At 39.9% G+C, this 13,260-nt stretch overlaps 10 protein-coding genes across 10 annotated transcripts; 4 read left to right on the top strand and 6 right to left on the bottom strand. All coding sequences in view use genetic code 12, as the record gives it.

Moving 5' to 3' along the window:
• Positions 1-780: 780 nt before the first annotated feature.
• On the bottom strand, positions 781-1,377 carry CPAR2_406810 (uncharacterized protein; the record flags this gene model as incomplete). Its single annotated transcript, XM_036811620.1, has 1 exon — positions 781-1,377. One exon carries the CDS (start codon positions 1,375-1,377, stop codon positions 781-783), a length of 597 nt encoding a protein of 198 aa, XP_036668039.1.
• A 451-nt stretch (positions 1,378-1,828) lies between these two features.
• Positions 1,829-3,217, top strand: PRB1 (Prb1p; the record flags this gene model as incomplete). The annotated part of the gene is made up of 1 exon (XM_036811619.1): positions 1,829-3,217. The coding sequence occupies one exon, from the start codon at positions 1,829-1,831 to the stop codon at positions 3,215-3,217; it is 1,389 nt and encodes a 462-aa protein (XP_036668038.1).
• A 195-nt stretch (positions 3,218-3,412) lies between these two features.
• CPAR2_406790 (uncharacterized protein) lies at positions 3,413-4,345 on the top strand (the record flags this gene model as incomplete). Its single annotated transcript, XM_036811618.1, has 1 exon — positions 3,413-4,345. One exon carries the CDS (start codon positions 3,413-3,415, stop codon positions 4,343-4,345), a length of 933 nt encoding a protein of 310 aa, XP_036668037.1.
• Positions 4,346-4,497: 152 nt separating this feature from the next.
• Positions 4,498-5,757, top strand: CPAR2_406780 (uncharacterized protein; the record flags this gene model as incomplete). Its single annotated transcript, XM_036811617.1, has 1 exon — positions 4,498-5,757. The coding sequence occupies one exon, from the start codon at positions 4,498-4,500 to the stop codon at positions 5,755-5,757; it is 1,260 nt and encodes a 419-aa protein (XP_036668036.1).
• Positions 5,758-5,767: 10 nt separating this feature from the next.
• Positions 5,768-6,937, bottom strand: CPAR2_406770 (uncharacterized protein; the record flags this gene model as incomplete). Its single annotated transcript, XM_036811616.1, has 1 exon — positions 5,768-6,937. One exon carries the CDS (start codon positions 6,935-6,937, stop codon positions 5,768-5,770), a length of 1,170 nt encoding a protein of 389 aa, XP_036668035.1.
• Positions 6,938-7,116: 179 nt separating this feature from the next.
• ERG9 (bifunctional farnesyl-diphosphate farnesyltransferase/squalene synthase) lies at positions 7,117-8,451 on the bottom strand (the record flags this gene model as incomplete). The annotated part of the gene is made up of 1 exon (XM_036811615.1): positions 7,117-8,451. The coding sequence occupies one exon, from the start codon at positions 8,449-8,451 to the stop codon at positions 7,117-7,119; it is 1,335 nt and encodes a 444-aa protein (XP_036668034.1).
• Positions 8,452-8,665: 214 nt separating this feature from the next.
• Positions 8,666-9,685, bottom strand: GTR1 (Rag GTPase; the record flags this gene model as incomplete). The annotated part of the gene is made up of 1 exon (XM_036811614.1): positions 8,666-9,685. One exon carries the CDS (start codon positions 9,683-9,685, stop codon positions 8,666-8,668), a length of 1,020 nt encoding a protein of 339 aa, XP_036668033.1.
• A 77-nt stretch (positions 9,686-9,762) lies between these two features.
• On the bottom strand, positions 9,763-10,800 carry AAH1 (adenine deaminase; the record flags this gene model as incomplete). The annotated part of the gene is made up of 1 exon (XM_036811613.1): positions 9,763-10,800. One exon carries the CDS (start codon positions 10,798-10,800, stop codon positions 9,763-9,765), a length of 1,038 nt encoding a protein of 345 aa, XP_036668032.1.
• A 236-nt stretch (positions 10,801-11,036) lies between these two features.
• SPE3 (spermidine synthase) lies at positions 11,037-11,930 on the bottom strand (the record flags this gene model as incomplete). The annotated part of the gene is made up of 1 exon (XM_036811611.1): positions 11,037-11,930. One exon carries the CDS (start codon positions 11,928-11,930, stop codon positions 11,037-11,039), a length of 894 nt encoding a protein of 297 aa, XP_036668031.1.
• A 228-nt stretch (positions 11,931-12,158) lies between these two features.
• Positions 12,159-12,881, top strand: CPAR2_406720 (putative metalloprotease; the record flags this gene model as incomplete). The annotated part of the gene is made up of 1 exon (XM_036811610.1): positions 12,159-12,881. The coding sequence occupies one exon, from the start codon at positions 12,159-12,161 to the stop codon at positions 12,879-12,881; it is 723 nt and encodes a 240-aa protein (XP_036668030.1).
• Positions 12,882-13,260: the final 379 nt, after the last annotated feature.

Raw genomic sequence — 13,260 nt, 5'->3', positions numbered from 1 at the left:
TTATCAATATTATGAAAAATGAATGGTTTAAGCAACTTCCCAACATCAAGTTCATTCTTTCCCACGCTGGTGCGTTTCTTCCATATGCTGCTGACCGGATTGCTCTTGTGGAAAGCGGGGTAATTGGTTACGACAAGGTGCTTTCAACCTTGAGAAACTTCTATTTTGATATTGCGCTCACTGGCCCTCACGCAATGGCACCTCTTTTCGAATTTGCCCATCCAGAAAGGATTAGATTTGGAAGCGATTGGTCTTATGCATTTTGCGCAATATCGAAATGGTCTACAACTAATTTGGAAAGCAACAAGATCGTTGATGGTGCCGCTAAAGAGAGGATTAATCGTAAGAATGTTGAAGGTTTGTTCCCAAGATTAGCGGAGTATAATTAGAGTTAGGTAGATATGCTTTTCGAATGGCCGACATTAGATACTATATTGAACAGAACGACTTGTTAAAGATGCACGAGCTCTTTTGCTGAGTTTTAATTTAGAGATTGTCTTGTACTATCTGGTTGTCATCCGCCTTCTTGACCTCTTAGTTTATTGAGCTTTACTGTTTTGCTGGAGTTACACAAAAATGCAACACTGCAACATTTAATAATTGCAACATAAATGGCTTAGTAAATAATTAATAATTCGCAATCTCATAAATTCACACTTCTTAGAAAGTACAAAACAGCCTCATTTTACAGAACCCTTTCTTTGGAAGCGATAGAGCTCTACATTTAATTCTATTCAATACGAATCCAGACTCCTCTATTTATACGCCGAATACACACTTTTATAAGGCTTTAGAAATAACTTTGTAAAAGTCATGGCCTTGTTGTTTGGCAAACCCTTTCTCTAACTCTGTCACCTTACGTGATCCGTCTGATCCCGCAAAAGTACCGGCACCCCAAGGTGATCCACCATGAACTTCCTCCAAATTGGTCATATCAGCGTAACCGTACCCAAAAGGAACATAAATAATACCATGGTGGGTCAAAGTACTGAGCGAATTGATAACTGTTGCTTCTTGCCCACCTCCCGGGGTACCAGTAGACACAAACACACCAGCGTACTTGTATCTCAACTCCTGCTTCAGCCAGATACCTCCAGTGCGATCCCAAAAGTTCTTCCATTGATTGGGGAAGTTTCCAAATCTTGTAGGAATACCAAATAAGAAGGCATCATACTTTAACAAAGTGTCAGCTGTGGCAACGGGGATATCTGGCTTAGGTGGTGCATGCATTTTCTCTAACGCAACATCAGGCAATGTTTCAGCGACTTGGTAGATATCGGCTTCCCCACCTGCAGATTCAACACCAGCTTTTTCAGCCAATGCTAAATCGTAGACATGATGATATAATGAGTAAATGATAATAGCAACTTTAACCATGGTTGTGGATGAAGAAGAGGAAGAGGAAAAAGAAGTACAATTGAAGATGAACAATTTAATTTTGGTATTTTGCTATTTATATTGCTGTGGTAACTCAAATTTCTTAACAGACATACATCGATTCTTAAAAAAATAGTGGAACCACCGGTACCTTTTCCACTTTCAATTGCTTTCATATTCTTGATAAAACAATGCATTGCAATATGTCTATAAATGCAGTGACTTGCATTGATGAATAACCAATGGCAAAAGACAACCCCAAACCGCTTGTCCTGGGAAAGGTGCTCCATGGCTTTACTTGTGTATCTCCTTGTTTCGGGAAGCTAAGCCGCACGAGGTGCGACTGAACCACAACCCCAAAACCCAATAGATAAAGTCTCGTTCCCCCCTTTCTTTTTGTCTTCCTTTGTCTACCTTTGTTCTTTTGCCACACACATACCTATATTTGACCATGCAACCGACATCAATAGTTGCATCGTTTACCTTTATTGTCACCCTCGCTTGCGGGTTCTTGTTCCCGGGTTATGGCGCTGTCTTGGAAACTATGAACAAGCTTTTGCCAGGCAAGTACCACCAGCAAATTGCGCCAGCAGATCCCACATTTGAGGAATATAAAGCAAACTTGATCAACCTCAACAAGGTAGTTCCCCACCATTATATAGTTATCTTCAATGAAGACTTGTCCCAAAGCCAAGTAGAACAGTACACACAGTGGTTGCAGGTGGAGTACAACAATATGTTGACCATTGTTGACGCGGCGCCAAAAGAGGTTCAAGTGTTGAAAAAGCTAGAATTCTTTAATGTTGAGGGATTCTTTAGGGGTTTCACCGGGTTCTTTACCGCTGATGTTATTTCAAAAATCAAAAACGACCCTCATGTCAAGTTGGTTGAGCAGGATGCTATTTTCAAAACTAATGAATTCGACATCCAAAAAGATGCTCCATGGGGTATTTCACGAGTTAGTCATCGCGAGAATGAAGAAGAGAGAAAGTATTTCTATGACAACGACGGTGGCAAGGGCGTGACTGCCTACGTTATTGATACAGGTATCAAAGTGGAACATGAAGAATTTGAAGGTCGCGCTCAATGGGGTGATGCTATTGCGTTCCCAAAGATCAAGATTGACGGTCACGGGCATGGAACACACTGTGCGGGAATAATTGGAGCAAAGACATACGGAATTGCTAAACAGGTTGACTTGGTTGCAGTTGGCGTTATGAATTTATTAGGTTCAGGTACAACATCAGATATCATCAAAGGAGTTGAGTATGTCGTCAACAGACATCAAGAGGATGTCAAGAGTAGAAAAGCTGGTTTCAAAGGTTCAGTAGTAAACATGTCTATTGGAGGAGGAGTTTCAGAAGCTTTGGATTTGGCAGTGAACGCTGCTGTTAAGGCGGGATTGCATGTTGCTGTAGCTGCTGGTAATGACGATGCTGATGCTTGTCAATACTCACCTGCCAGAGCGGTTGGTCCTATCACCGTTGGTGCATCTAATATCGGAGACGCAAAAGCCTCGTTTTCAAACTGGGGACAATGTGTTGATGTGTTTGCACCAGGAGAGGCTATCGAAAGTACTTTCATCTACTCCGATTCGGCCGAGATGTCAGGCACTTCCATGGCTAGTCCTCATATTGCTGGATTGTTGAGTTACTTTTTATCATTGCAACCGGAACAAAGCTCGGAATACTTTACTGGATTGATCGAGCCTGCCGCATTGAAGACGAAGTTGATCAAGTATGGTATTAAAGGTGTTTTGACAGGGTTGGACGCCACAACTCCGAATATTTTGGCTTACAACGGAGCTGGCGGCAACTTGACCGACTTTTGGAATATTTAGACCTATTCTTTGTTGTAGAACTTTGCGGTGGTTTGATTTTGCATATTCATTGCTGTAGAAGTCTCTATGGGGTTGCAAGTTGTGCTGATTACGTAATCTAATTAATTTTGTTGTTTGTGAGGTACAACTACAATTTCAAAGTCGTTCGACGTTTCATATTGTCTCTTGTTCGCCATTTACAGCGGACTATAGATAATGACCCATCAGCGCAGTCTTCATAAGTTCTCAACTTCCGAGTTGAATAACGGTCAGCACATTCCTATTGCTGGGTTTGGAACGTATTTAATTTCTGTTGAAAAAGCAGCCACACTTGTCTATGATGCTTTAGACGCCGGCTATAGGCACATCGACACCGCAATTGCCTACAAGAATCAACGTGAAGTGGCACAAGGTGTTGCGAGGTTCCTTCAAGATCACCCCAATGTCCAAAGGAAAGATATTTGGTTCACCACCAAAATTGCAAACGAAAATCAAGGCTACGAGAATACGCAAAAGGCGGTGCAACAAATCAGTGACGACACCAAAGAGTTTATTGATTATGTTGATTTGATTTTGATTCACTCACCAAAAACATCTACCAAAGAACGCTTGGGTACTTACAAAGCATTACAGGAGTATGTACTCGAACCTAATAACGGAGTATTGAGCGTAAAATCGATTGGAGTTTCTAACTACGGTATTGCACATTTGGAGGAGTTGTTCCATTGGGAAGGCTTCAAAGTCAAACCGGTAATCAACCAACTTGAGTTGCATCCTTGGTTGCCTAGAGTCGGGCTCAGAGAATACCTAGACAAACATGAGATTCTAGCTGAAGCGTACTCGCCACTTACTCGGGGAAGGAGACTCGATGATCCTGAATTATTGGAGCTCAGCCAAAGGTATAACTTATCGCCTGCGGAAATTTTGTTAAAATGGTCGTATTTGCAAGGATTCATTGTTTTGGTAAAAACTGAGAGCCCAAAGAGAGCCAAGGATAACTTGGATTTATTACCAGATTCAAAAGGAAGTGATGGTGGTGATGGAATGCTTGGTTTGAACTCCGAAATTTTGAAGGTTTTGGACAAGCCAGAATCTAAAGTTGTACTCACTTGGGGCGGGATTGATCCAACATTGTATAAGGATGAGTAAGTAAGCCCATGTATGTATAGACTTTTTTAGAGTTAAATAACCAAGCGTATACATTTTATATCGCACCCATTTTCGCAAAATCGAAGGAATGAAAAATTAAACTTCAGCACAATCCACACACCACCACGATTACCATTGCACCCCCACCAAGCATGTCACTGCGATCCAGTAAGCCCGTGAGACAAGATTACATTGCCAAAATCAGGTACACCAACAGTCTACCCCCTCCACCATCAAACCCAAAACTTATCAACTACAATACGACAACACCTATCTCTTCCCAAACTGAAGGAGATCAATTATTATCATCGTTGTTTCGTAAGGAAAACTTTCGCAATCTTCTTGAGAGGATAGATGACCAATTAGGACTAGAGTTGAACTTGATTGATAACGTGGGGTTCTTGGACCATGGCGATGCCAGTAGCATCGGACAAGCAAAGAATAAATACACTGCTTTGCATCCGAAAGACAGGGCATTATTAAGAGATGCCGGTATTGGCAATATCAAGAGATCAGACCAGTCTGTATCATTTTTAAGAAGAACTGAGTACATTTCGGATCAGTCATTGCCAAAGTCGACTAGCACGCACACTGAAGAGAACAAAGTTCATGAGAAGTTGAAAAATAGTGAAGAGCATAGCTTGGATGCGGAACATCAGTTAAAGGCAGTGGAGGACAGTTTCACTGCCGCCAATAACTCATTAAATAATTTGTCGAGTTTGAAACATCCAAGGAAAAGAAATGTCAAGGCAGTTGATGCATGGCCGTTGTTGCCTGACACCTCCATGATGGACAATATGTTTATGAATTTGAGATTCTTGGGAAGTGCATCCATCAAGAGGGAATTGGATGCGTTGAAAAGACGTCAGGGGGCGAAGTTCAATGACACGTTCCAAAGACAAAAGCTTGAGTCTACCATTTTTAAACCGATTAACTCACAAGACGGCGAGTGGATTTCGATGTTTGAAGTGGATAACGAGGAACAAGTTACGAAGCTTCACGAGAGCTTACACTCAACGTCTCCGGAGAATCCATCCAACGCAACAGAAGGGTTAGATGGAAGCATTTCTGAGTACAATTACAAGTTTGTCAAAAACTACGATATGCATTATCAAGGATACACCAACTCACGCCAAGAACTTGCAGTCAAGTTTGTCCCGGATGAGCAAGCAACAAAAAGGAGGAAAGTTGCCCATTACTCGCCAATCAATGGGAAAATAGAACTAAGAAAACATAGGGCGTCGACCAATTCCGAAATCAATAAATTCATCAAAGAAAGAACATACGATGCAATTCAATTTAGGTTGAGAGAACCCACGACGGATGAGTTGAAGGATATGGATAGAGTGAGATCTGAGTTTGACCCTATGGAGTACGAAGGTGGTGACGAATTTGAGGATCCGGAGTCATAGTAATATGTATTTAACGACTAAGGAAACCAAAAAACTTTTTCTTTTTCTTTTCTTTCACTGGCTTTGAAGCTGTTTCCTCATTCTTCTTGACAACTGTTTCTTTGGGCGATTGTCGCGTCTTGCGCTTCTCGTACTTTTCTTGCATTTTGCGAGCCAAAGCTTCATCTTCCTCTTCCTGCAACTGTCTCAGTAGCATCATATCAGAATCAAACGTCTCTCCTTGTTGACCAATATCTTGATCAATGTCTAATACCGGCATGAAATCACCAGTAAAGAATAAATCGCCTTCTCCAGAAACAGAATTCAAGCTTTGCCAAACAAGTTTCCCACTTTTGGATTGAAATGAGGAATCGGTTATAAGCAAATAAAACTCGTTTCTCGATTTCTTAAACAATGTGTTGAAATGATTGTTTCGGAAAAAGATTGCAAATTGTGGCGATGACAAGTCCAGGTCTAATAGCTTGAGCCCTTTCATTGTCAATTGAGAACATGTCTCGTCCAACCACATTCTTATTAAGCGTTGATTCTCTGCCACTGATGAATTAGTATCCAGCAAAAGAAGATAGTCTTGCACTTTGTCAAATGTTTGTAGGTCGTGCAAAATCAAAAGCGGCTCATTAGTTGAATCATCTTCATCATCAGTGTAACCTTTTCGCCCACAATCTTCGATAACCCAACCATGTTTGAATCGCAAATCGAAAATCGTAAATAAGGTTGTTGCCAAATCCTGGGAGAAGTCTCCATTGGTTAAGTTCGGGTCGACGTCGAGACCCGTGTGTAATTTTGGTAGTTGTTGCAATATGTTATCAACCATTTCGTGCAGAAGATTAGGAACATCCTCAGCGTACACCAAAAACAAATCAGCGACAAGACCCAAAATATCAGCCAAATCAATCGAAGACGAGTTGTGATAATGAGTAAACAATTTCGACTTTAAGTTCTTAATTTGTTCGTATTGTTTCTCTGATTGACTTAGAATACCTCCGTCAAAATGTGCATTTCTGAAGTCAAACTGCAATACAAGTGTATTGACTAACGCTATCAAAGGGCAAGGCCCATTTCGGTCTTGTAATAAAATAGGTGTTGTCAAAGCTTCACCATTTTGATCTTCCAAAGACCAGCTAATTAGCTTCATGGGGAACACTACCTTCATCTCCGAGCTACTAGATCCTTCACACATAGTTGAAATGAACTGTTGATTAGAATACTACTCCACTTTTGAACAGATACTTATCAGCGAAAAATCAAAAATATGATTCTTTACTGCGGTCCAAAATAAATTCGCGCTACCCTGCATCAGCCTACATAAATTTACACTTCAATTCTTGACACAGATTTTGTGACCCCTCCCGTCAGATCTTATCTATATATGTAAATGAATAAACTGGCTAACAATACACCAATAAACCCTAAAACAGCATTTGTGTTAAATGTTTCCTGGTCGATCCTGACCTGCATGCTATCGTCAATAGATTTTCTACTTTTCAAAATCTTGTTGATAGGTCCTTCTGATATACGAGCTCCCTTAGGGATAGCGTTTTCAGAAGGAAACATGGTCTCACAAAACTGCTCAATCTCTCCGCACTTGATACCGATCTTTAAATAGTTTGGGTCTCTCACTGATGATTTATGATTGATGACTTGTATGTAGTGTCTGAAAATTTTAACCACTCCTGGATAAGTCCTACTCTCTAAAATCAACTTGCAGGTTGTACCTTTTCTGATTTTGACAACTCCATGCAACACCTTAGGGTTATTGTAAACTTCGGCTAAAGTTGCAATTGCCATAACTTGTGGAATTGCACAGAATGAAAATGTTGAAGGATCTTTTACCAACGATAAGAATTCCAAAACATGCTTTACGTGTCCCAATGCGTTCAACACAAGATCATTGATACAGGACAACCCTTCAAACTCCATTGATTTGTTTTTGTGAAATTGTGGCAAGTCAGGAGTATACTTCGACCACACCTCCTTTGGCCAAAATGATCTACCGTCTAATAGATCCTCGTGGTAATCTCTTATAATGTTTGTCTTTTGTAGAAAAAGACCCATCGAGTTCGATTTCTCAAAATTATCCTCAACCAATGATTCGTCGGAAAACTTTGCCAATACCATCAACTTTGTCAAACCTTCACCAACTAAACCGGCAACGTAATGACAATACAAGTTGTAATCCTCAATAGTTTCTACACCATTGAGGTTAAAGTTTTCATCCAAAATGTAATCAGCCATACCATTACCCATCTTACGGGTAATGTCTTTGATAATATTCTGGTACTGTGGTTTCAATCCATGGTAAATGTCCAATATTTGATCAAACTCAACGAGCACAACCCTGTCCTTTTCCTTTGGACCATTTCCATCAAAAGTCCAATCTTTCAGGTCCAACTTTTCATAAAATCCTCTCAACAATGGCACCTTGATCTCTGGATCAATGCTCATATCATCTTCAATTGTGTCCAAAGCTCTCAACACAAGATAGAAGATCATAATTGCATCTCTTAGTTCGGGGTGTAACTCTTCAATTACTGCCGCAAATGATCTCGAAGTAAGGTTCAACAACTCGTAGCATCGTTTCAAAGCTGGCGATTGCGAGGCTGGCGCTGGGTGTAACGGTTGTCTGAACCCCGTCAATTGAATCACAGACTTTAACTCATCCGGGTGGAGGAGTAATTGTAAGAACTTGCCCATTGTTGTCGGAGAAAAGAAGACGCAAATTGAATGAAAAACAGGCAAGAGTAAAAAATTCACTTTACCCCCTCGTATAGCGCGACGAGCAGCACCTTTTTTCATCTACTTTTTTTTTTTTTTTTCATAGATTCAATTTCCAACTTCCTCGTTTCGTATACGATATACACGCTACATAAACTACAGTTCTATACCTGCCCCCTCCCCTCTATTTTCCCTACTTTGAATTTTCAATCTTTTCAAACCATTTCCGGGCTGCCTTGATATTATCGAGTACCAATGACTCCTCATTTTGCTCTACTGGTGACCCATTCAACACCTCAATCTTTTTCTTCAACACAACCATGATAAACATATTTTCTGTTAAAATGTCGAGATAAAAGGTTGTGCCATTGCTTCCTCTAATAATTAAGTTATTAAAATTTGTTCTTAATTTCGATATTGATTGTTTGTACGTTTTAATGATGTTGGAAATCTTTTCAAATCGTTTTGGGTCCAACTCTTCTATCTCCTCTTTTTGAGATCCAAGTTTCCCATTCGTTAATTTGTGTTGCTGTTGCTCCTGCTGTTGCTTGATTGAAGCAGTGGATGATATAACTAGAAACGTTGTCTTCTCAAACAAGATAATCTCTTCAGCATCCAAAATTGAGTTAAACTTGATTAAATTACTGTTGAATAGGTTGATGTTTGGTATTAGTGAACAAACGATTTGGGACCATGCCTTGTATAAACTTTCATCCCAGATACTTGTGGGAAAACCAATAAGCTTGAAATGGTAAGGATTACTAATCTTTTGTAACTTATCCATCATGATCGTGAATAGCTCCTGTCTCTTATCAATTTGTACAAGATCCATCTTGTGCAATAGTACAAACACTTTTGCATCTGGACTATATTTTTGCAAGTTGGTTAAACTCTTAACAAATATCTCAATATCCTTGTTTATCAGTTTGCTTTCGACATCAAAAACGTGAATCAAAACTTGAACCATTTTAAAAATATGATCCTTTTGATTGGTGAAATAGTTTTCCATAAATACATCTTGTCCACCACAATCCCACAATGTTAACGACATGTTTCCTAGAAACCGGAGATGTGACAACTCAACATCCACTGTTGCTCCCAATCTTCGAGTATCAAAAGCCGAGTAATTGGAAAAAATGATGGAGCGCATCGACGACTTTCCTGAGCCCGATCGGCCCATGAGCAAGAGCTTCTTTCTCGATGATTGTGACATGGCAATCCTGCAAACTGATCAAGAGAAGGAGGGTTTATCAGTTTAACAAAAAAATTAGAATTACGCTACCCAATCTATTATACCTTGGAATACTTTCTACAAACTTCTTCCACCAATTGTCTCAATTCTTGTTTCCGGTCATTGTCACACCATGAGCCATTGATCCCATTTAAACTGATTTGTTTCCATTGTTCCATACTAAATCCAAATCTAGTGTGCACTGCAACGTAATTATCCAATATATAACCACCGAAATAGGCGGGATCATCAGAGTTGATAGAAAATGGGACCCCTTTCTTTAAAAACAAGTCGATAGGTAAATGTCCCACATCTTGAACAACTTGCAACTTAACATTAGATAGGGGGCATAAGGAAAGCATGATTTGCTTCTCGTTCAACCGCTGCAACAATGATTCGGAATGTTGGGAGTTTACCCCATGGTCAATTCTTGTTACCTTGAGTTTATCCAATGATCTTTCAACAAACGTGTGGTCACCTTCTTCACCTGCATGGGCGGTCAACTGCACATGAGGAAAGTTTCCCTTCAAGAATGAATAGCATTCTTCAAAAAGATCTGGTGGAAAAGGTTTTTCACTGGAATCTAAACCTAAACCGTGTATGGTGCCATCTTGGTAATACTTTCCAGCTAACTCAATCACCTTGATCCCGTCTTCGCAGGGCAAATGCCTTAACAAGCACATGATCAATTTGTTGGTAGTTCCGAAAGTTGATGTTGCATCTTGACAAGCGCGATTGAATCCTGAAACAACAACATCCAAAGAAATGCCCCTCTCAATGTGACCCTGTGGATCGAAAAATACCTCCGAGTGCAAACATCCGTCAGTTTTGGCTTTAGCGAAGTAGGCCATTGCCAAATCATAAAAATCGGTTTCTGTCATTAACACACTCATTCCTACGTAATAATGATTCAAGAAATCTTGTAAGTCGGAAAAGTCATTGTACTTTTCTTTGCACTGCTCTATTGTAGATGGAAATGTGGAGGGTAACTCGATATTGTTTCTCTTTGCCATTTTGAATAGTAAATCTGGCTCTAATGTGCCTTCAAGGTGAAGGTGATGTTCACATTTGGGCAACTCCTTGAGGAAATTATGCATGCATGGGTTGCACTCGTGTTCTGCCAAAGTCATGCTGAAGAGAAACTAGTTTTACCATCAGATCTCTGGCGGACCCTTTTTTTTGCGATGGCTCATATTTAAATTTGAAGCGGCTTTCTTCTTGTGTCGCAATGCTATCTTTGGCAAACAAAACGGATTTCCCTCGGAGTTTCCGAAGGCTTGAATATAAAATTCATATCCCAGGGCATTCACTTAAACTATACAAGTAAAAAATATTAGCTACTTTTGTTCAATTTTTGATCAGCCCAGTTTGGCAAAATGAAGGATGCTTCATGGATTTGTTTGTTGTAGTATTTCAAATTCTTTGCCACAAACTCATCACTCCAATCGAATCTAACCGGCTTTTTAACGTTTGCATTTGGATCCTTTGAACAAACCATGAAACCAATTGAGCCTGATGGGTAAGTTGGGATCATGGTGTAGGCATATTCTGCAACAGGGAATATTTCACCACATTCTTTCTTCAACTTGGAAATGATATCCATATGAATCCACATGTTTTCAGCTTGGGTGGTGATGACACCCTTTTCGGTCAATGCATCTTTCAACAATTGAAAGTATGGCTTTTGGAAAAGTGTTTCAGCTGGTCCCTCGGGATCAGATGAATCGGTGATAATAACGTCAAATTGATTCTTGTATTCCTCCAAGAATTTGAAACCGTCTCCAATATGAACCTTGGTTCTTGGATCTTGGTATGATTTTGACATTTCTGGCAAGAATTTTTTGGATACTTCAATCACGGTTTCATCAATATCACACAACCAAGCCTCTTCAATACTCTCATGCTTCAAGATCTCTCTCAAAACACCACCATCGCCACCTCCAATGACCAATGCCTTCTTTGGGTTAGGGTGAGAGTTTAAAGCCAAATGAGCAATCATTTCTTGATAAGAGAACTCATCGCGTTCAGTAACTTGGATACAATTGTCCAACACCAACACGTTTCCATAAGTTTCAGATTTGAAAACTAAAACGTCTTGGTATTTTGATTTCTCAACGTGCAAGACCTTGTCAACTTTCAATGACATGGCTTGACCTGGCCACATGGTCTCTGAAATTTCCGCAAACCAGCCATCTTTGATTGATGGGTGAGTTAATTGTTCTGACATGGCAAAATTCCCGGGGAAAAAGATAAAGCTAATAAAATGGGGTTTGGAAAATGGATTTGAAAAATGTGAAAAATTTTTACGAGATAGAACAAGCAGGACGAGAAATTATTCAACACCAAATTTGAATAAAGCGCAGTTCTCAAGCTAAATCTAGTATATAACGCCACTCCTTACTCATTGATTTGGCTGTAGCCTGCAAGTATTCTCAACCTTCCACACCCATCTATCATGTCACATCCCACTTCACAACCACCAGAGAAGAGCATATCACAACTAACGTTATCTCCTCCATCACAACTTTCTGGCTTTGAATGGTGGAGAAGGACTTTACTGTACCAAACAGGTCTAGGCTTCACAGACCAGGACCGTGCCCAATACATCTACGATTATCAAAATCGAAACCTTGAGGAAAAGTGTCAATCGTGTAATGACAACCTCAAGTGGGTATTGCAATATTCGCCATCTGTCATATTCATGATGGATCACATACGAAAGTTGAACAAAGACAATGAACCTATAAATCACAAATTTATCAAATGTGCCACTTGTGATTTCACCAAAGGGGGTGGTTTTGATCCCAAATCCGGTATTGTATTGTGCAGCAATTGGATTAGATCAAAATGGCAATTGGAGGATGTTTTAACCCACGAGCTAGTTCATGTGTATGACTACATGAAATTCAATTTGAACTACAAAAATTTGAGACACCACGCTTGTACGGAGATACGAGCATCCATGTTGAGTGGAGAGTGCAGGATTTGGGCTGAAATTAAAAAAACCGGATTGGGTAATTTCGGTAAGAAATTTCAAGATTGCGTTAAAAGACGAGCGGTAATTTCGGTTTCGGCGAATCCGGCTTGTCGCAGCAAGGAAGAGGCGGAAACCGTGGTAGGGATTGTTTGGAAAAGTTGCTTCAATGATACTAGGCCATTCGAAAGGGTATACAGGTGAAGAAAAGGAATTGCAAACTTTCGGATCTTCTTGTAAATAGATTTTAAAACAACGGTTGCTTTAGAACATAAGTCAAAGAAAATAATTAGATTCCGGATCTTCCAAGAGAGCCTCTTTTCAAACCGTTTGCATTCTTCATATGCACATCGGCGAATAGGATTACAATTTAGTCTGTTTCTCCTCATTACCCGTATTCCTTGTTCTTCCATTGCATGACTAAGCGCCATAATGTTTAGCTAACAATGCATATCGGAGTTAACAAAAATATTACTAAGTTGCTCGAAGGGACAAAAGTAAAACACGACAACAGAACGTTTTGCTTATTGTTCACATTCAATTTTAAGCCTATAACCCAACAAAAAAAAAAATACTTAGACAG

The sequence above is a fragment of the Candida parapsilosis genome, contig 006372 (assembly GCF_000182765.1).
Source record: "Candida parapsilosis strain CDC317 annotated contig 006372".
Lineage (NCBI taxonomy): Eukaryota > Fungi > Ascomycota > Pichiomycetes > Serinales > Debaryomycetaceae > Lodderomyces > Lodderomyces parapsilosis.
Note: the sequence above shows the minus strand (reverse complement) of the source record. Positions and strands in the feature narration are given on the sequence as shown.